This window comes from Mesoplodon mirus (assembly GCF_964341445.2).
Source record: "Mesoplodon mirus genome assembly, chromosome: 16".
NCBI lineage: Eukaryota > Metazoa > Chordata > Mammalia > Artiodactyla > Ziphiidae > Mesoplodon > Mesoplodon mirus.
This window is the reverse complement of record NC_138992.1, coordinates 49,919,015-49,942,384: the sequence shown is the minus strand read 5'-3', so window position 1 is coordinate 49,942,384 and position 23,370 is coordinate 49,919,015. Positions and strand designations below refer to the sequence as shown.

The 23,370-nt window shown below is 38.5% G+C and overlaps 1 protein-coding gene across 1 annotated transcript in view; it reads left to right on the top strand.

The window, feature by feature from the left end:
• The window catches only part of WWP1 (WW domain containing E3 ubiquitin protein ligase 1), a 117,950-nt gene that overhangs the window by 12,613 nt on the left and 81,967 nt on the right, over nt 1-23,370 (top strand). The window contains exons 2-3 of the mRNA XM_082601684.1: nt 11,529-11,623; nt 21,602-21,692. Of these exons, the coding sequence (XP_082457810.1) occupies nt 21,623-21,692 (70 nt within the window). The 5' untranslated portion in view covers nt 11,529-11,623; nt 21,602-21,622. The remainder of the gene's footprint in view (nt 1-11,528; nt 11,624-21,601; nt 21,693-23,370) is intronic.

Sequence of the window (23,370 nt, the reverse complement as noted above, 5' to 3'; positions counted from 1 at the left end):
GAGAAATTATAGCAAATTAGAAAAGAAATGATTTCATTCTCATTTTGGTATAGTTTACTTTTGTTGATGGAAATACATTTTGGTATCAATTCTTTTAAAACAGGGAAATAGGAATTATCTCTCTAAATTAAGAATAATTATGAAAAAGTTAGTCAATGAATAAGTGAAAATGTAATTTTTTTTTTTTATGACCTGAGGAAGGAAGGGGATGGAGCAGAGAGGGAAGGGAAGATTCCTGTGATAAAAGACACAGTGATAGTGCCAGAGTCCTGTGTTTTGTTTTGTTTTTAAGGACCATAACTGTTTAGCTTGAAAATTAGAATAGTTGCTGTTAAATTTGATGAATATATTTTCTTCCTCATTAATGTTTTCTAGTAAATAGAGTACAAGCATTTTTTTATATCCTTTACTTGAAGTGGAGGAAAACTATTAATTTCACTTTTTGGAAAGTTGGTGTAAGTTATTCGATTATATTTTTAAAAGGTGCATTTTATGGAGCAACATCACCATCTTGTGGCCTTCTAGAAAATTGTTGCCAAAGGTATGTTGTAAAAACTACAAGCGTAAATAAAATTGTTCTCAGATGTTGGCCAAGGGCTCAATCAAATTTGTATTCAGCAGTTCTTACTGTAAATGGGAGGTGGGAGTTAGAAAATAAAATGATTTGTACACTAGGATTTCAACTTTGTAAAAAAAAAAAATCTGTATTGGAGGAAAATAATGGTACAAAACTGGACACAGTTGTGAGTTAGGTTGATGCAAAGATTGTGGATGGTTGTTACTCTCACGTTTTCATGAAATATGCAGTGTTTATAGTCAAGCAGTTCTAAGCTAGAAAATCTCAATATGTTCTGTCCTCCATTTCTTAATCAATAGGATTACCAAGGCCCAGAGAAGTTTAGATGCCCTGTCTCATTCAGCCATTTAGTGAGACTGTTATCTAGAGCAGTGTTTTCCAAGCTGGTGGCTCTTGGAGGAATATTTTCTACGTGAATTTTTACACTTTTTTCCTTCATCTTGATGGTAGTTTTAAAAGAAAAAAAAATCCATTTGAGAAGTACTGTAGTTCATTTAAAAGAGCACCTAAAAACTAAATGAGGCTATTTGGTTTTAAGCCTGTGTTTACTTAGTTGTTTTTAAGATTCAAATCGCTGACAACAAGTATCCAAATATAATCATCTAAATAGTATTAAACACTCCTGTGTGCCAGGCTATGAGGGAGACATGGTGGATACAATGGCCAATGGCCAGGATTTGTCCTGCATGCTTGGAATTTATAGTCTAGGATGCAGTGAGAAAAATAAAGCTATTTTGATGAACACAGAAGTTTGAAATCAGGGATTCTGGGAAAAAATAGCTATAACTTATGGCAAATACTCATATTTACCATGTATTAGGCACCATGCAAAGTGCTTGTGGTACTTTTTCTCAGTGTCAACAGTTTATTTTGAAATTTTGCTTTCATTTTTGCATATGCACACAAATATGTATTTGTGGAAGGCCTGAAACACCTCTGTGGACAGTACAAGTGGTTTGACTCTTAATGGGTTTGGTAGGCTTTTGTGTCTTGGTCTTGGTATCTCACCACCATTTATAACATTTCTGTTGGGAAAATCTGTACCGTGTTCTAAGTAGCTGTCTTTCCCCCAGACTTTGAGAGTCCAACTGATGTATAATTTGGGGATTAATTTAAGACTTCTGAATTATTTTGAATATTTAGTTAGGGACAGAAAGTGTCCAAGTTTAATGAGCTTTTCTCTTGTATATATACTGTTGGACATTTGAGTATTTAATAAGTCAAATGAACATTTTAGGTAACACTTATCCTTTACTTTTGTATTGGACATTTTTGTATTGAGCCTTTATTGTGGGCTGTGGAGATAAAATCACATTGGTAAGGTGGACATGGACTTGGCACTCAGAATTATCACAGCAAAGATGGGAGAGGGTATAGGTGGTTTATCCCACCTGTATAGGATTTTCTGTATAATATTTTAAAGTTTTAGTTCTGTGCTATATAGGTACACTTTTTTTTTTAACATAACTACTCTAACCATTTCTACAGGTTAAATGTTTTATTGATTGTGAATCTTCATTTAACACACATTTTCTAAGTATATAGTAAGGGCTGAGCAGTGGGCTAGGGGCTGGAATTATAAAGATGAGTAGTAAAGAAATTTCTGGTGTAATGGGGGAGATAAAGAAATAACATGGTTATAGTACTATGTTTGCTTGAGCTGAATCTTTAGGGATGATTAGAAATTAGGTAGATGAGCAGTGGGAATAACATGTAGGAAGTCATGGGTGCCTAGATGTGTATGTGAGAATCACTTGGGGCGCCTGGTGGAGTCCCCAGGTAATTCTGACATGCAGCCAGGTTGAGGAAAACTGGTAGTGGATTAGAAATATGTGTCATTAGTGAGCTTTGGGTAAAGAGCTTTTTTGGAGAATACCAGTTATTTTATTTTCTCTAGCTGAATTTTAATGAACAAAGGTGGCAGAGAGTGTGTGTGTACGTAATGCATCTGAATAACCAGAAGTAGTTTGATAGTAACTAGGGTATGCCTTTTTCTCTTCTGGATCCTATGTTCTAAACAGCTCTAACATATCTTTGCTTCTAAACGTGAACTATAAAGATGAGTTGGAAAAAAAATCACACATCTGTGGGGATTGGTGCTGCTACTGACCTGGGTCCAAGTCTCTGCTCTGTCTGCCTTGAATTCCTTACCTACCACATCCCTGTTAAAACAGGGAATTTGGTCCATGTTTATTGACCACTGTATTCCCAGTGCCTCCTTCACCGAAGGAATTGGCAGGTAAAACCTCCTTACCTTTCTTTCCAGACAATTTCAGAGGTATCTGCACTTTCACTCATTCTTTTCTCTTTCTAGTGTCAGTGTAAGAACTGTGTCTGTACCTCTGCATTAAATCTCAACCAATCCTGACTTCTCAGAGATCTTGTCTTAGTAATCATTGTCTTTTCTGTGACGTCAGCTGCTTGCTGCCTGAAAGCATGTTCAAGTCTCTTCCGTCTTCGAAAACAAACCTATGTACACCTCCCTTTAAGACTATATCGCTTTTCCTATACAATCATACATCTGAACAGAGGTTTCTGGCTGTTCATTTACTTCTGAAGCCTCTGGCCTCTGGGCCCCTCCCACTCCATTAAAATTGCTCTTGCTGGGCTTCCCTGGTGGCGCAGTGGTTGAGAGTCTGCCTGCCGATGCAGGGGACGCGGGTTCGTGCCCCGGTCCGGGAAGATCCCACATGCCGCAGAGCGGCTGGGCCCGTGAGCCATGGCCGCTGAGCCTGCGCGTCCGGACCCTGTGCTCCGCAACGGGAGAGGCCACAACAGTGAGAGGTCCGCGTACCGCCAAAAAAAAAAAAAAAATTGTTCTTGCTAAAGGCCTGGTAACACCCATACAGTCCAGTAAACAGTTTTCTGTTTTTACTGATCTTACTGGGGTGCTTGGTGGGCCTAGCCACTCTTCTTTTCCTTGAAATTCTTTCTTGAAGTTTTCTTCAACCTGTGCATGGTCCTCATCTACTGTTCAGCCTTTCAGAATTGCTCTTCCCTGCTGATTGTATGCAATAGGCCTTGCCTGGATGAAAGACCACCTGTCGCAGCAGGTGGCTTCAGTTCACTCTTACAGTTCACTTTTGAACTCTGCTTACCTTTACCTCCAGTATCTATTTTCTGAGCTCTGCTTCAGTCAGTCAGTAATACTTTTGGGGGGCCTTCCCTCGGCCAGGCTTCATTCAGCCTGGCTTCTGGGAATGAATAAGATGGAGTCGCTGCCCTTGGAGGTCAGCGTGGGGTTGGAGACAGAAGTAAGACGATAAGATAACTGAACATAAATCATTGAGAATGATACAATAGGGTGAGGTGGTAAGAGTTGAAGGAGTGAGGCCTTGGCTGTGCCTGGGCTGACTAGAGATTCTTTCTGAATGGATCACACTTTAGTGGAGCCCTAAGGCTGAGAAGGTAGCCAAGGGACTGTCAGATGGAGCAGTGAAAACAGAGGTCTCTCAGCAGCACAAGGTATTCAGGTTAGGGATGGCAAGAATGCCAGTGAGAGAGAAAAGAGGGGAGGAGAGAGGTAGGAAATGTAGGGGCAGCCGGTGACATGGGGCCATGTATGAGTTTGGATTTATTGTCGTTAAAAGGAGAGAACGTTGGGTGTGAAACAGTTTTTGTGACGCGTACTGTTTTGGAAAGCCCACCCTGACCGCTGGCAGAGGATGGATGTGGTGTGGGAGTAGGATTCGAGAGGTGGTAGGAGCAGGGAGACCATGTGCCTGTAGTTCAGATGAGCATTTGTGAAGCTTGGAGAAGAGGGTTGTGTTGGGGATGGTGAGAAGTACTCTCCCTGGCTTCTATCCCTGCATCTGACTAGTCCACCAGTTATAGATTCTGGTCCTTAATATCTCTGCTTCTTCCTCTATCTCAGGCCAGTTCCAGCCTAGCCCGCTTTCAGGCTACCCTCACAACACTGTTAGAGCAGTTCTTCCGAAATATAAGTGTGTGCTTCCCTGCTGAACGTGCATTGTCTCTTTGTGGCTTTCTTAGTGCTCCTCGTGGTGCAGCTTCCTTCCGCTTTAAGCTTTCATCTCTTGCAGCTCTCTCCACATGCTTCCCTGAGCAGAACGACTTGTGTTTTTGCTGCCCACCTTGGTGGTCTCACTTCTCTGAGCACAGAAGGTCTCGATAGCGCTTCTTGCCTCTCACGTTTACAGTGCCTATGCAGGAGTCCTCCACAACTCATGTCAACTGTTACCATCTCTCAGAAGCCTTTCCTGACACCTCTTCACCTGTCCCACAAAATCTGATTTAGATGCTCCTTTTCTGCACTACGGTAGTATTCTCTGCATAGCCCTGTCAGTGAGCTTGAAGCTGCTGATTTCCCTGTCTGTTTCCACTGCTAAATTATAGACTCACTGAGGGCAAAGAGCATATCTTAGACCATTTTTGTATTCCTAGTGTTTAACACACTACCTGAAAACATGCCTAGTAGATATATATGCTGAATGACTTAAATCAGGAAAAGAGGTAAAAGAAGTACCTGTTATCTACTTTGTTTATTGATCAGCTCTTTTTTGCCCCATGGTAAATTGATTCACTTTTACTGGAAAGATTAGAGGCTTGAGTCAGGATTTCATAGGGGGTGCATGGAGGCCCAGTCTGTTTATTGAGTGAATCCTTGTCTGATGGTGCAGAGAGGTCCACGAGAGAATGGGTATGAGGTGGCCACCGTTTGGTCATGGAAGAGGAGGGGAGATAATTTCAGTAGAGAGGTGAGGCGGCAACCAAATTGCATGGGTGGAGGAGTGAGTAGGAGGTGAAAAAGAAGGTTGGCTTCTCTTTCCTTTTCTTTTCTTTTCTTTCTTTCTTTCTTTCTTTCTTTCTTTCTTTCTTTCTTTCTTTCTTTCTTTCTTTCTTTGTTTCTTCCTTCCTTCCTTCCTTCCTTTCTTTCTTTCCTTTTCTTTCTTTCTTTTTTTTTTTTTTAATGGCTCGTTTTGTCTTCTTGTTGTTTTTTAATAGTACACAAACCCCAAGTCTGTTTGGTGGCCCAAAAGAAGAGGCTATAAATGTGGGGAGGGAGTATATCTTAGGAGGTGAAAGTTGTGTAGGGACTCGGTCACTTTGGAAAGTGGGAGGGTATACTTCATTTTCAGAGACTTATACAAGGACAGGGTTATGTAGTATATTTTTATAAGAATCTCCATCAGAAATTATTTAAAATAAGATAGATGGCCTGAGTGTCTCAGAAGGCTGAAGTGTTAGGTTTCTAAGTAACCTCCGTATTCAGAAAAATTAGCTGGTAAAATTGCAATATAGTAAGACTGTGTTTTTCTATAAATGCTTTATTTTTCATTCTCATTTTTAATATTGCTTCTTCATGTTATATTCTTAATAATTTAGCATTTATACAGCACTTAATAATTCACAAACTGCTTATATGATACTAATTTCTTCTAAGACATCTGCTGCTGAGAGAGGTTAAGTTACTTGTCCAAGGTCATGTCAATTTATTTATTAAGCATTTGTGTGCCAGGGAGTTTTCTTAGCGATTTGTCAATATTAACTCATTTAATTCTCTTAATAACTCTGTGAGGTAGGTACTATTGTCTTTGTCATTTTATAGATATAAAAACTGAGGCACTGGGACTGCCCTGGTGGTGTAGTGCTTAAGAATCCGCCTGCCAATGCAGGGGACACGGGTTCGAGCCCTGGTCCGGGAAGATCCCACATGCCGCAGAGCAACTAAGCGCGTGCGCCACAACTCCTGAGCCTGCGTGCTGCAACTACGGAAGCCCGTGCTCCTAGAGCCCGTGGTCCGCAACAAGAGAAGCCACTGCAATGAGCAGCCCACACACCGCAACAAAGAGTAACCCCCCGCTCGCCCAACTAGAGAAAGCCCACGAACGGCAATGAAGACCCAACGCAGCCAAAAAATAAATAAAATTAGAAAAAAAGCAACAAACAAACAAACAAAAACCTGAGGCACTGTGGGGTAAAGGAGCTTGCCAGTAGTGGAACTGGGATTTGAACCCAGGCAGTCTGGCTGCAGAATTTACTCTCTCAACCACTGTTATGCTGCCTCTTAGTAAATGTGGGAGCAGAAGTTCAAATCTAGATTCACACTGGACTCTGGCACATGATAGTTTCTTCTTTTCAATTATTTGTTTCTACCCCCACCCCACCTGTCAGCCAGGCTGCAGATCTTCTATAAGGAAAACCTTGTTGACAGTATCTGACTTGGGTTTCTTGTAATTTCTAGCATTACTAGATGTTGAGAGTTTTATATTAACGTTGCAGTAAATGTAATTTTTTAAAATTTGCCAACCTCTGACTTGGAAAAGAGCAAAAACAAGTACTTCTGTCGGCTCAGAATAGAAGTATCTTTGATATTTGATCTCTGGACTGGCCTTTACTTTGGTATGTTGTAGTTACTGCTAGCTTAGCCTCCAGTCCTCTGTCCAAAGTCTATTATTAATTATTTATTGCTTTTCTGGGAAGGAATTTGCATTCTGTATGGACAAAAAGACCTTGTAAATTTTGCTGGCTTGAAGTTCACATGAAACACGTTTTATTTGAAAGGGTGGGTTGTTAGTTTTGCTTTGGGTAGGTAATTGTAACTATTATTAATTGGGGGCAAACACCTTGATAGGAAAATCAGAGCAAGTTAAGTTGCTCTGATTGTGTTTTGTGCTGTGACTGGAGCCTTACTGTGATGGAAAGCTGTTTTAAGGCAAAGAAGTAGATAGAATTTAAAGTACCCAGGATCAAGAATTACCTTGGTTAGAATTAACGAGAATGAGGAAGAGAACTGAGTAAGTAGTTTGACCAGCTATTGGATGTGAATTTTTAGTGAATAAATAAATTGCAGGAAATAAACTAGGAAATAAATTGCAGGGAATTAATGGGCAGCGGGTATAAGGGTGTGTGCCATGATATTTGAGGAGGCATAAGGTTAAATTCAGCAAGGCTTTTGACTGGTATAGCAAGGGGCGTGCAGTAACAATACAAATGTTTGTAGATTTGAGAAAGGAAAAGAAATTTGTTTTAATTATGTAACTGATAGTTTAAGAGCAGATTGATTACACAGAACAATTTTGAGAGCAAGTTGGTCACATAGTTTGGAAATGGTTAAAGGGGAATCTATAGATGGATCAAGATTTAGTGCTTAAAAAATTAAAATTGTGATGTGTATGGTGCATTTCAGTGTAAGATTTTTTTTGCTTATTAGCTTGAGGTGGCAGCAGATACATATATTAATGAGAGGCACATTTTGAGACAAGTTAACTATAAAGCAGACTTTCCACGTAATTGTTTGAGAGGAGTAACACTTAAAAATAAAATAATACGATTGATTATAAACTCATTGGACACAAGAAAGTGAGATAGGTAAAGACTAGGAAGAGAATGAGCTTACGAAAGGGGAGATATGAGATACATCTGAAAAAGAAAAGTCAAAGAGGCCTAGATTTGTGTTGCTGGAAAAGTAGAGGTAAAAATTGGAAGATGATTGAAAACAGAACCAAAAGGCTTGGGGAAAATTCATATATTTATTTACCTCCTCTGGTTGAAAATCTGAAACTGGGTGGGGATAAATAATAAGAGTTGGATATTAATACTGACTTAGGAAATTTGGCATTTTGAAGATAAATACATTTTCCTCATAAAAAGTACTTCCTGTGTTCGTCCCATAAACTGGCATATATTGTGCACTAAAAGGAACTTTGAAATTCACTGAAAGTACAGAAAGATGGAGGAGAGGAAGTTGTGGTTATTAGATCCTATGATTAGATAGGCATTTTTACATGAAAATAAACACCCAAGACTATATAGTTGGAGGATAAAAAGCACCTGTGGATGCCTGTCTTCATTTGTCCTTTGTCTGGTAGGTAATGCAAGTGCTCTTCAAGTCACTGGAATGGCACAGTTTAAAAGTGTTATTCCTTTTCACCCAGTGGCACTTGTAAATTATCAGGAGGGTAAAATTCTTAGGTTTTGTATTAAGAGGATTAATCAGTGAAGTTTATACAGAGAGGTCAGTGTGGACAAGTAAACTTTTTAAGAAATCACCTAGCTTCTATCCCAAACAATTAAAAGTATGTATTGAGACCTTAGCACCAAGTTTATTTGAAGGTAGAGGAAAAGGCACAGTGGTTGAGATATCCTGGTAAGAACAGCCCCATGGGAGATAGAGTAGGAATTAAAAATAATGTTAATGTTACAGTATTAAAATTTGAAATGGTTGTACTTAGCCTACTTCCTTGAGATGGGAATGTGAAAATTTGGAACTGTGAAGTGCTGTGCAGACGTAAACCAGGGATGGTATTGCCACTAGGTGCTACTAGGACAGAGGAGAGCTGGGGGGACTGAAGGCAGACAGAATCTGAAGAGAGAGTGCAGTGCTGGAGATAACTGCTCGGAGATGCCGAGCAGAGTAGCGCCTGCAAGTCCAGCGTGGGGTCATCCCTGCTAGTCAGTGGAATGGAAGTGTGCAAGATACAGTATTGACACAGAAGTGGAGACTGGAGTGAGGGTGACTGCATGAGGTGAGGAAGAACAGTTGGACTGAGTGTTTGGAGGCTACGCAGGAAGTTGGAAGTGTCTTCAAATCCGTAGGATACCAGAGTGGTGATTATTTGGAGAGTTTGGTAAAAGTAAACAATTCTGAGGTTTAAAGGCATTGGATATTGAGAAAGATTTTGCTCCTTCCTCTTCCCTTCTCCCTACGTGTAGTCAGGGTTGTGAAATTGAGGCCTAATGATGAGTAGTCCCTATAAAATTGATTTTTCCTTTCTGAATATTTAGGTCATACAGAAATTGTAAAATCTAACAGAATTATGCTTTATTATAACAGGATTCCACTAGAAAAATATCCTTGAGATACCTCCAAAAAGCTGTCTGTGCAGTTAGAGCCATTACATTGTTTACTAAGGTTACCCTTAGTAAAAGATCTCAGCGTGCCCAGAAATGAGAGGCTCCCAAGAAGCAGAACTCAAAACCTAGATGGTCCTGTGCAAATCAGGATGAGCTGTTTACTGTCCTGTTTTATAAATTCATTGAAACGATCAACAGTATATTTTTATAAATGATCTCTATATAGAAGTAATATTCTTGTACTGTTTAAAATTAAATCCCCTATTTTATAGTTTATTTTTAAAAATTTTTTTCAAGGGGTAAGTTTTTGGTACTTTTTTTTTTTTTTTTTGGCTGCGTCGGGTTTTAGTTGAGGCACACGGGATCTTCATTATGGTGAGCAGGCTCTTTGTTGCGGTGTGCGGGCTTCTCTCTAGTTGTGGCACGCGGGCTGCAGAGCGTGGGGGCTCGCTAGTTGTGGCACACGGGCTCTAGAGTGGGCGGGCTCAGTAGTTGTGGCATGAGGGCTTAGTTGCCCCGTAGCAGGTGGGATCTTAGTTCCCCGACCAGGGATCAAACCCACGTCCCCTGCATTGGAAGGTGGACTCTTAACCACTGGACCACCAGGGAAGTCCCTAGTTTATGATTTTATGAAATACTTATTTTCTGCTTTAGAGTTGTTGAATCTTGGATATTTTAGGGAGAGGGAGGCTTTGTTCATCTATCTTTATCTTTGCCACACTCACTGAATTTTAAATTTTGTGCTGTTGCCTAAATGGAGGCTTTCTAACCTTTCAAGTTCCACATTCATTGGACTAAACTTCTTTAGCAACTGGTACGTACCATCCTGTCTTGTTACTGAGATGTTACCTGTGTATTAATATCATCTTTAAAACTAGAGTACCCGTATGGAAATGGGGGCTTTTGTCTTGTACCATTTTTGTGTCCTTGCCATACCCACTTTACAGACAAGGCAGTCAGTATGTTTATTAATTGATCCAGGCAGATAGACATATGATGATATTTCTCTGTCTTTTCCAATCTTTAATGCTATGCGTAGTATGCAAAATGGATCAGATCTTTTGATATTTTTTTAAAATTTTGCTTCTGACTTAAGAATGACATCGTGAAGTAAGCAGACAATTAAGATGTACGTTCTAAGTGAGGAGTAGATAGGTCTGTAACCTTGGAGGACTGGAAATGTATTTTATTATCTACATTCAGGACTCTTACTCTGTTCTTTGCAGTTGAATAATAATGAACCCATATTCAACTTTGTGGCATTTTTAAAGGGTTGAGCTGGACATAATCAGCTTACGTATAACTGGCCATATCCTCTGGGCATAGGTTATGACCTAAATTCATTTGGATGAATACCCAGTTCACTTCAAAGTTTGTTAAAACTCAGACTTTGTTTTTTCTTTTGCCACACTTGGTCACACAGCTGTTTAAGTGGCAGAATTGGAAATGAAATTCAAGTAGTCTAACTGCAGAATTGGCTCTTGAAAACTTTGAGCCATATTGTCTCCTACAATTTGCTTCACTTCTGTTCCCTATCCTGGCTTATGGCTCCATCACCCACCCAGACAGTGAAGTGCGAAATTTTGGTTGTTCAGAATCCTTCTTCTTTCTAAGCCTCAGCTATCCCTTAATCATCTGTCAGAGATCTTATACATATGCTGAGCTTTTTCCTTCACATTACCAGTGCTCTGGTTCAGATAAACTGATTATTTTAAATCTAGACCTCTTGCTACCAAAGTTATTCTTCTAAAATGCAGTTCTTGCTGTGGAAACCTATCAGTGTCTATCAATTACCTTCAGGATAAGCTTTAAACTACTGTGCTTGGTATATTTTGGATACCATATGAACTATCCCATAGGATCCTGTACAGTTTAGATTACCGTTTGCCTGTTGGCCTCATCACTTTGCACCAACCTTACCAACAGTTCTCCAGCGCTCCATACTTTCCATAATTCTTTCTTGAAGAATTACACTTTAAGACACAGTTCATTCAAAGGTTACCTTCTCTGTGAACCTTTTCCTGATTCCTGTAGGTTGGATTATCCATTTCTCTTGTGTACCTCAGATGTACTAGTTGACATTTTGCATCTATTTTAGTAACTGTCACACTGAAAGCTGTTTATTTGTTTATAGGTTGTCTCCTCACTAGACTATGAGCTCCTTGAAAGAAGGAATCGTGTCTTACTCATCTTTCTATCTCCAGTATCTAGAACAGTTCCTGGTACAAAGTAAGTGATTAACAACTTTATTTAACTAAGACTATATTTAGGAGTTAAACTCCATACATGCTGACGGTTAATTATACCTATGTAGACTGAGAAATACGTTGCCGTAAAAAATATGGTTATAGATTTTTAACACTTCTGAGCCACAGTTTCCTCATCTACAAGATGGAAATAATACCTCCCTACTCATATAGTGTTATTATAATGCTCAGATAAAGGAATATATAGACATGGAAGCAACCTAAGTGTCCATCAGCAGATGAGTGGATTAAGAAGATATGGCATATAAATACAGTGGAATATTATGCAGCCATAAAAAAGAATGAAATTTTGCCATTTGTAGCAACAGATGGACTTGGAGGGTAATATGCTAAGTGAAATAAGTCAGACAGAGAAAGACATACTGTATGATATCACTTATATGTGGAATTAAAAAATACAACAAAGTAGTGAATATAACAAAAAAGAAACAGACTCATAGAGAAAAAACTAGTGGTTACTGTTGTTGAGAGGGAAGGGGGAGGGGCAATGTAGGTGCAGGGGATTGATTAAGAGGTATAAACTATTATGTATAAAATAAGCTACAAGGATATATTTGTACAAACTGGGAATACAGCCAATATTTTATAATAACTATAAATGGAGTATAATCTTTAAAAATTATGAGTCACTATACTGTACACCTGTAACATATAATATTGTACATCAACTGTACTTCAATAAGAAATTATCACATTAAAAAAGAATGTATATAACAGTACATTACATGTATTTTAAGTGCCATAACGTCTTTGTTATTAAATGAAGTGTGAGAACTAATTGCATGTTGAAGTAGATGATTTTGTTTGCTGTGTATCTTCCCTCTTAAGGCAAAATAACACCATTTTTGAAGGATCTTTATCATTTGCAGTTTAAATTTGCAGTTATTGGTGACTGGAAGCATGCACTCTTGAGTCTGAGGGTTGGTTTATATAAGACAAAGTGAGAAGTAGCTTGGAGGTGAGAATCTGGGTACAGAAAAAGTTTTAAGCTGTTAGAGCGAACAATCTTTTGCCTAGTTGGCATTTTCCCAGTCTGCACGGCATTTTAAACTTTACAATTCTTTTTTATGTACCTTATTCTCAACCTCAGCAATTACCTTTCTGTCTAATTCACTAATAAAGTCCCTCAATTTTCTTTTAATCTACCTCCAAATGAATTCTTACCTTCCCTTATCCTTAGGTCCGTCATTTACTGTTCAGAGGAAGAAGTGCCTTTTTTGTGGAAGACTAATTACACATCATCTGTATGAAAGCTCTGGTTTTTCTTTCTTTTTCTTCTCAGGCTGCAGACATACTCCCTTACCACCACATTTGATGAATTAGTACTCTACACTTTGCTGTGTCTACTTCCTTGCCTTCCATGCGTTCTTTACATTTTTTAAAATTCTGTAATTTGAACATGCCAATTCCAGATTATATGTAACATATGGAATTTAATAATAGAAACAAACATTTGGGAACCAACCATTCGACTTAGAACTAGGTCAGTACTTACACAGTTAAGGAGCTACCTGTGAGTACCTCTGTAACCCCATATTCCTGTCTTTCCCCAACCCCTGAAGTAACTGCTATTTTGAATTTGGTGTTTTTTAAATCTCTTTTCTAAAAATAGTATTACCACAAATATAGTTCTTTGTTTTGAGTTTAATGTTATGTTTAGAGTCTTTTTAAAGCTTGCACAAATGGTATTTTATTATAGAGAAATGTCTAATTTATAAATCTTTATACATTTCAAAGAAAACATTTAACCATCATAAAAGAATAATAGAAAAATCTCAGAATGCATATTCAAATTTATGACAAGAAAATAATCATGGAGACTTATTTTTGTACTGTGTGGACATTGTTGTACCATATATGAAAGAAAGCTCCTTATTCAGAGCGTAGCAGGTGTATTTCCACACACTAATTTCTTGAGTTTGGCAGAAGTGTCTCAGTTAGATTGATAGAGTACTCCTTGGAGGAGTCACAGCTTGTCATTTGTTTGCCCTTTGGACCTCAGCAGTTCTTCAGTGGGCTTCATTCAATTGTTTATTGATAGTATAAGCTTTTGAGACTCAGGATCCACAATGCCCCCATGTTTCGGGATTTCTTTTCAATCATGGAATCGTGGCATTTTCAAAAGAAATGCATAGCAAAAGATGAGGCCATGATAACTGCCAGAAGAATTCATTTCTTTCTTCTTTGTCATTAGGAGTTGGAAGCATTTCTTTTTTTTTTTTTTTTTTTTTTTTTTTGTGGTACGCGGGCCTCTCACTGCTGTGGCCTCTCTCGCTGTGGAGCACAGGCTCCGGACGCGCAGGCCCAGCGGCCATGGCTCACGGGCCCAGCCGTTCCGCGGCATGTGGGATCCTCCCACACCGGGGCACGAACCCATGTCCCCTGAATCGGCAGGCAGACTCCCAACCACTGCGCCACCAGGGAAGCCCCTGGAAGCATTTCTTGATGCTCAATGTAGGACGTTAAATCTTGGAGGTGGGACTAAGTGAGAGGAAGATGTTAATACCTAAAACTCCTGTTTGTCTTTTTTCATTTACTATTGTGTTTCTAAGATCCATTCATGTTGTTGCTTACAGCTATAGTTCATTCATTCTCACTACTGTTCCATTGTGTGTTAGCCTAATTTTTTTTTTTTTTTTTTGCGGTACACGGGCCTCTCACTGTTTTGGCCTCTCCTGTTGCGGAGCACAGGCTCCAGACGCGCAGGCTTAGCGGCCATGGCTCACGGGCCCAGCTGCTCTGCGGCATGCTGGATCCTCTCGGACCGGGGCACCAACCCGTGTCCCCTGCATCGGCAGGTGGACTCTCAACCACTGCGCCACCAGGGAAGCCCAGCCTAATTCTTTTAACCATTGTTCTACCAGTGGACATCTGAGCATTTTTGTTGTTGTTGTTATGAAGAATGCTTATACTTGGCACGCAAGTACAAAAATTTTTATAGTATGTAACTAGAATTGCTTATTGAAGGACATGCAAATGTTCAACTTTACATAATAATGCCAAATTGTTTTCCAACAATTTTACCAAATTTAACACCTACCAGCAGGACTTTACCAATTTAAACACCTAGTAGCAGTGTGTAAGAGCCACCACTGCTCCATTTTTTTTTTTTTGCCGTTATTTGATACTGTCAGAACTCCTAGTTATTACCATTCTAGTGAGTTTGAAAATAACATCTCATGTGGTCTTAACTAGTATTTCTCTGATGAATAATGAGATTCTATATCTTTTAAAATACTTATTGGCCAAACAAGTTTCCTTGTGTATAAAATTTCTGTTCAGGTTTTTTTGCCCATTTGCTTCCTGTGTTTTTGTTTTTTGTGTTTTTTTGAGGTTCTTAAATAGTTTAAATAATAATCTTTAATCAGTTTTAAGTTTTGTAAATATCTCCAGTTTCTGGCTTGTCTTTTAATTTTTTTTTTTATGATGTTTTATGGTAAACAGAAGTTCTCAGTTTCCACATAGTTAAAATATTCATTCTTTTCTTCTTTGGTTAGTATGCTTGTTTAAGAAATCTTTCCTTCTGGGAGGACACAAAACAACAGTTTTCTGCTGTACTTTCTTAAAGTTTTAAAGTTTGCCTTTCATATAATATCACTAGTCCGTCTTGAATTGATTTTGTATATGATATGAGGTAGAGATCCAGTCTAATTCTTTCCATATTGATAATATCAGGACCATTTAATTGTCCCTCCTTTCCCACAGATCTGCATTGCTACATCTGTTACCTGAGTATGTCCTTAGATACTTGGTCTTTTGGGGGACTCTTTATGTTGTTTCATTTTATTTACACTTCTTCAGTCTTGCCAGGCATTTATTTGTTTTAGTGTTTTCTAAGAACTATGATTTTGTTGATCCTTTCTGTTACTCTTTTTCTGCTTCATTAATTTCTGTTCTTTATTATCTCCTACATTCTTTGGATTTACTCGTGATTATCTTTCTAACTTAACAGACTGGCCTATGAACTCATTCATTTTCAGCCTTTCTTCTTTTCCTAGTATAAGTCATTAAGGCTATAGATTTGCCTCTAAGTCTAACTTTTACTGTATTCCGAAAATGTTTGTATGTGCTGTTTTTATCATTTAGTTTTTAGTATTTTTAGAAAAATTTCCAATGGGGTTTCTGATGACTCATGAAATATTTAGAAGTGTTATTATTTTCTACTTGTATTTTACAAATTTATCTTTCATTATTGATTTTTAACTTAATTGCATTTTGATCAGAGCCTGGGAACAGTATGATACATATTCTTTGAAATTTAGTGACATTTTCATTATCTCCCAGTGTGTGTATTATTTTTCTATATGTCTCATGTATACTTAGAAGAAAGTTTATTTTCTAGTAACTGGGTATAAGGTTCTGTTAATTAAATCCTGCTTGTTAATCATTTTGTTTTTATTTATTTATTTATTCAATTTTTTTAAAAAATTGGGGTATAGTTGCTTTACAGTGTTGTGCTAGCTCCTGCTGCACAGCAAAGTGAACCAGCCATATGTATACACATATCCCCTCCCTTGTGGATTTCCTTTCCATTTAGGTCACCACAGAGCACCGAGTAGAGTTCCCTGCGCTATACAGCAGTTCCTCACTAGATAATCTATTTCATACCCAGCAGCTTATATATGTCAATCCCAATCTCCCAATTCATCCCACCCCACATTTCCCCCCCTGGTGTCCACACGTTTATTCTCTTCATCTGTGTCTCTATTTCTGCTTTGCAAATAGTTTCATCTGTTTTGGTCCACTTGATCCATGGAAAATTAGTGTGTGTTGAAATTGCCCAAGGCAGTGGCCAATTTGTCAGTTTCCTTCTGTGGTTCTAACAATCTTTGGAGGCTTTTCTCCCCCCAGGAGATGGTGAATTTTATTTTGCCTTGTCTGGATAGAGATTTGATTTGCTTAGAAATGTTCCAGGGTAAAGAGAGACTAGGAGAAAGCACAGTATGTAGAATTCTATTTTAATTTTCACTGTCAACTGGGAGAGCAGCATACTCACAGTACTGAACTCAGAGGCTGGATTCTTCAGGGTTCTTTGGCTTAGATGCGGATTGGAGTTCTTGATCCTTTTTTTTTTTTTTCTTTTTCTTTTTTTTTTGCGTTACACGGGCCTCTCACTGTTGTGGCCTCTCCCATTGCGGAGCACAGGCTCCGGACGCGCAGGCTCAGCGGCCATGGCTCACAGGCCCAGCCACACCGCGGCATGTGGGATCTTCCCGGACCGGGGCATGAACCCGTGTCCCCTGCATCGGCAGGCGGACTCTCAACCACTGCGCCACCAGGGAAGCCCCTCTTGATCCTTTTTGTTATGTTTCCTTTTAGACTTATTCCATTAGTCTTTGTTCCTTCATCTCTTGGTCCATGCTTGAGTTCCCACTTTCACCTTTTGGGACACTCACCAAATCTGTTTTATTTTCATCTTTCCAGGTTGATTCTTCCTGAGATGTTGAGCTGGAGTGACTTTTCCTCCATCACTTGTAGGGGATTGCTGCTCTATGTTTGAGCTCTGAGATCAAGCAGAAAGATGAGCACTTCACTTCACCCAAGCATTCTCTGTTGATGGAGGGGTCAGCATTACCTTTAGTAGCTAATCAGGTTTGGGAAGCTTAGAAGTTGGAGAGTGACAGTCTTTTGCCTTACTGAGTATTTCATTTTCCAGAGACATCTCACTCTCTCTCCTTCATGCATCCCGGTCTGACTTCTGGCAGATGTGGCAAGGTCCCAATCTGAGATGACGCACATCCTGTCCTTGACCATCACTGTTCTAAATATTCTTCACTCTGCCAGTTTGGGTGTCTCTCCTGAGGCTGTCATTCTAGTTTTGGTTCATCGAACTGATGCTGGGATTTCTCCCATTCCTTCTGTAGCTGGTCTTCTACTTGCTGTCTCACAGGTGGGTCAGCAGGCTTTGCTGCTCCAAAGATAGAAGCTGCTTGACTAAACTGGGAAGTACCAGCAGAGGAGTCATCTTCCTTAGGAGTACTCTGAGGCTTTAGCTTCAGTTTGGGTCTCTGGGAGGGTCCTCTATCTTCACACTTGTAATCATCTGGAGAGCAGTTGTCTTTGGTGCTCCACGACTGAATGTCCTGTCTACCCATCTTCACAGTGGTTCTGCTTCCTCTGTAGTCGTCATCCCTGTAGTACACACTACGACATGCATTTCTGCCACTGTTTATCCTGAAGTCATAGCCTCTACCGTGGTCTCTGCTGCCTTAGTCATGATAGCAGTCCTGGCCTCTGTAGTGATCACAACGTTTGCCTTCAAAGCTCTCTTCGCCTCTCCTAGGTGGATAGTCAAATCCAAGCTGTCTATGGCAGGACAGTTCCTCCAGTCTGTATCGGTTTTGTGAGAAACCTGATTTCTTTTTCAGCCAAAAGAAAGATCGTCCTTGTCTTTTTCCTGTGCTTGATTAGCAGTGTTCCCTGGAATTCTGTTACCTAGAGATTTTTTTATTGAGGTTGAGGATACTGAGCAGGGACTCCAAGTTCTCAAACTCAGCATTTTTTTTTTTTTTGTGGTATGTGGGCCTCTCACTGTTGTGGCCTCTCCCGTTGTGGAGCACAGGCTCCAGACACGCAGGCTCAGCGGCCTTGGCTCACGGGCCCAGCCGCCCCGCGGCATGTGGGATCTTCCCGCACCGGGGCATGAACCCGTGTCCCCTGCATTGGCAGGCGGACTCTCAACCACTACGCCACCAGGGAAGCCCTCAAACTCAACATTATTAAAACCTTTCAACCTCTCTGGATTACTGGGTTCGCATGGTAAATGCACTGCACTGATATTTAATCCTCTAAAGAATTCCTTAATGGAGACTTCTGTCTGTCACAAGTTGGGTTCCCCAGAAAAGCAGTGTAGGATGGCAGATGGGGAAGTGGCTCTGGTTCCCAAGCAGCCTGTGGAGCAGTGGGCAGGATGTAGTGGTTAGTTGCAGGTGCCTTATATATGTTGTCATCATAACTGTGCCAAGTGCTTGAAACATCCTCCAGATCATCTGTTTTATCAGTCCAGCTGACTGGTGTGGGGATATAGATGCTGCTTCCACCAGTGTTACCATCCTCAGCCTGTAAGCCTGTTAGGGAGATAGTGTTCCCATTCTTCTTGGCTCAGGTCACTTTGCTGGGCTGGGGGAAAGAACCAAAACGAGGCTTTTTTTTTTTTTTTTTTAAGCATGCAAATTTGGAGTTTTATTTCTACTTACTAGATTGGCTCTTGTATCATTTTCTTTGTTCTCCCTAATAATGCTCTTTTTTTCTGCTATTATAACTAATCCCAGCTTTCTTTTTGTTTATATTTGCCTAATATGTCCTTTTCCATATTTTTGCTTTCATCCTATCAGCATCTTTATTTTGTACGTGTCTCTTATCTTACTTTTGAATTTGTCCATATACATTTATTGTGATTATTTCTATATTTGAACTCTCTTTGTGCTTTCTGATAGTCCTGGTTGTTTATGCCTTTTTCTTTTTTTCTTTCCTTTTCTAGCCTTTTTTTGGGAATTGATTTTTTTTAAATTGTATTCTCTTCTCTACTAGTTTGGAAATTACACTCACTTATTTCTATTCTTTCATGATTACCCTTGAAATTCTGCTGGCATACTATTAGTATATAGGCTAAAGTTAAGCCAGATCATAATCCCTCTGCTGGACAATGCAGAATTTACATCATCAACTCCTGTCCTCTCTCTTCCTGCCCTGCTCCTCCATTATATGTTCTTTATTCCATATTTGAACGGTTTATACGGATTTTATTTAAATACCATAATAAGATATTGTTATTTTATTCAGAGAATGTTTATTTAGATTTATTTGTATGCTTACTAATTTCTTTACTCATCTTTTCCTTCTTGCATCTCAGATCATCCTTGTGTGTAATTTTACTGTTTCATGAAACGTCCTTTAGATTTTGTTGAAGTAAAGGTCTGCTGCTGGTAAACTCTCTTTTGGTTTATCTGGCAAAGTCTTAATGCCTTCTGTGTCCCAGAGGGAGTTTTAGTGGTTGAATAATTTTTGTCTCAGTTCTTTGTACATAGATGCTTGTTTCTACCTTTTGTGCTTCCGTTGCTGCTGTTAAGAATTCTGCTATCACTTTACTCTCTTCTTTTATATGTAATCACTTTTCTCTTTGGCTGCTTTTAACATGCTCTCTTTTGGTGTTCTGCAGTTTGACTGCTTTGTGTCCAAATGTGAGTGCCCTTTATGTTTATCCTGCCTCTTTTATATATATTGTATTTCTTAGAATTGTGAATAAATGTTTTTTATGGCTCCAGAAAATTAAGTCATTTTCTCTCCTGGTATGACCTCCTCTTTCTTCATTTTCTGAGATTATGAGTAGAAATATATTTCAAGTCACGTTTTATTTTTCACGTCTTTTAACTTCTTTTTGATATTTTCAAGCTGTTTATTTCAGCATTACTTCTAAATGATTTTTTTGGTTTATGTTCAAGTTTACTGATTCTTAAGTTCTGTCTAATCTGAATAACTATGGATTTTAATTAATAATAATATATTGATATTGGTTCATTGATTATGACAAGTGTAGCATACTAATATAAGAAATTAATAGTAGGGGAAACTGGGTATAGGGTATATGAGAACTCTGTTATCTTCACAACTTTTCTGTAAATCTGAAACTATTCTAAAATGAAGAGTTTAAACAAATTCTATATGATTCTTTTTCAGATATGCAATGCCATTTTCATGGTCTCTTTGCTTGGCCATGTTTTATTTTATCTTTTATTGCTAAAACTAATTTTTAAAAATTTATGTTTAATAATCATAATATGTAAAGTTCATAAAGGGTAAGAAACATATGTGTTAATATTTCTCAATCTTGCCCTGAATGTTCTACTTTATGATAGTAGGTTAAAGGTGTGTAGAAGGTTAGCCTTAAAATATTTGCCACGCTCCCGTGAGCCATGGCCACTGAGCCTGTGCGTTCGGAGCCTGTGCTCCGCAACGGGAGAGACCACAACAGTGAGAGGCCCGCGTACCGCAAAAAAAAAAAAAAAAAAATTACCATGCAGAAGAAAGCTGCTTTGTATTTTATTTAAAAAGTAAAAATTGGGTGGAGCAGTGAAACAGAACTTGAAAAAAATTATCTATAAAAAGAAACATGCAGGGGCTTCCCTGGTGGCGCAGTGGTTGAGAGCCTGCCTGCTGATGCAGAGGACATGGGTTCGTGCCCCGGTCCGGGAAGATCCCACATGCCACGGAGCGGCTGGGCCTGTGAGCCATGGCCGCTGAGCCTGCGCGTCCAGAGCCTGTGCTCCGCAACGGGAGAGGCCACAAGAGTGAGAGGCCTGCGTACCACAGAAAAAAAAAAAACAACCAAACAAAAAAGAAACATGCAGGATTTACTGGGGACATGACAACTTAATGTAATATATAAACCTGCTCTAGGTACTGTATTTAAAGATTATGATAAAGGACATTGTTGGGACAGGTGATGAAATTATAATATATGGACTGTATATTAGATAATAATAATGTACTAGCTAAGTTTCTGAATTCTATTATTGTATTGTATTGTGAGAATATTTTTATTCGTAGGAAGTACATACTAAAGTATTAAAGAGTAAAGGGACAGTTTACTTAGGTGGTTCAGGTAGTAAATTAATAATGTATAATATTATATAATATGTAAAAATAAACATAAAAATTATTTATGTATTTGTTTGATTTATAAATCAACACATGACCCTGGATTCTTAGTACCATCATTTATTTTGTTGCTCAAGTTGACCCAGATATGGTTACTTAGCCATATTCTCTTGTAATTCTTACAATAATACTAAGTCTTAATTTTAAATGGAGGACAGCTGTGGCTATATCAACATGTGATGGGTTGAAGTGTGGTTTCTTAGTTAATCCAAGTAAACAGTGTTAATCATATGGAAAATTATAATCTCTAGTCTAATATATGAATAAATTAACTCTTTTGTAGGTTTAAGCTGAATTTTGGGACATGGCCACTGCTTCACCAAGGTCTGATACTAGAAATAATGACAGTGGAAGGTTACAGTTACAGGTAACTGGTAAGTTATTTTCACAATAATTTAAAATAGTAGTTCCTTGATGAAACTTTCTTTTTAATACCTAATTCAGCAGACTTATTTCATAAGTATATTCTCTTTTAGATTCATGCCATGGTGTATTTGTTGCAATAGGCCTCAAAGCTAGAAACCCTCTAAAAATATTTCATGTATTCAGTAAGTATTTATTGAACCTGTGCTGGATGCAGAGAAGCTATATCCTCTGGTGGTGGGAGAATTTGTGTATTGGAATAAACACCATTGAGCTGGTCCTTAGATGATTATTAGGATGGAGAAGGATGCTAAAAGCCTCTTTTCATCCATTTAAGCTATTCATTCAATCATCGGGCAAATATTTGTTAAGTGGAATTCTATATATGAAAACACACAAGGCCCTAGTAGTCCAGGAACTTACTATATAATGTTGAGACAGGTTTGTTTTGCATGGACAGTTACCATGCAAAGTGATCATTAACTGGATGCAATGAGAACTTAGAGGAAAGCGTCATAGGTCTGCTTGGGATTGGAGATGGCCTATAGATCTAGGAGAACAGGGTAAGAGAAAGACTCACAGAGGGTAACACTTTGACTCTTGTAGGAGGGATCAGAGTTCATCTCAAATTAGATTGGCAGCTAAAAGCATGAGAGAGAGAGGGAACAGCACATGTAAATGCATGAAAGAGCCTTTTTTTAGGTGACTTCAGATCATTTATTTTAGCTAGTTGGAATAATGATTCAAGGAGTGGTCCCTAAACCAGCAATTTTACTAGTAGAAATTTATTTTGCAGGTATTTATATTATTTATTCATATAAATAATGTCCATATATAATGTATGTATATAGTTTTTATATATATAGTTTATATATAAATATCTACAAGATAAATTAGTAGAAGTAACAGAGAGAGAGTGAGGGAGAGAGAGTTTTTAATAGCAAAAGACTGACAGTGGAATTCTAGATAAACAATGACATGAAATAAATGAATATTTATTTACCAGTAGGAGCCGAGTTCTAAGATAATATTGTTAAGTGAAAGAGCAAGGTGTGGAATAGTGTGTTTAGTATGTGACCATATGGATGTGAAAAAGGAGGGGTGTTTGTATGTGCCTCTATGCTTTATAACATTAGAAATAATACTTGCCTTAGGAGGGGCAGGATTGAACTGAGAATAAGAAGGAGATATACTGTAATTCCCATGGTACTCATTACTCTGAGGTCAGTTGTTTCTAGGAGTTTTCAGTGAACAGAGCTAGGAAATGTTTATTGTCTTAGAAAGCAAAAAACAAATCCTGAGTTCATGCAGATATTTGCAATTCAAAATAATAGCTATAGCCTCTAAGTAACCATTTTCCACTAAAAGGAGAAAAAAGTTATTTTTACTTCATTTGACTTTATATTTCTATCTCTTTTCTCTTAACCTCAGCATTTTAATTCTAAATGACGTTAACACAGTTATATCTGTTTTATCCTAACATACACAGAATAGCAATGTTAAAATTACCAAAAGTAACAGGCCCACTCATCACAGTTTTAAGATTTCTTTGTGAGCTTCCCCTCCTTAGGATGTATAGTCAGAGTACCATGTTTCACAGTAACTTAATTTTCCACTTGGTTATGCCACCAATTGGATTAGTTAGATTCACTGCTTTCAGTTATTTATTTTTTATTTAATTTTGTTTTA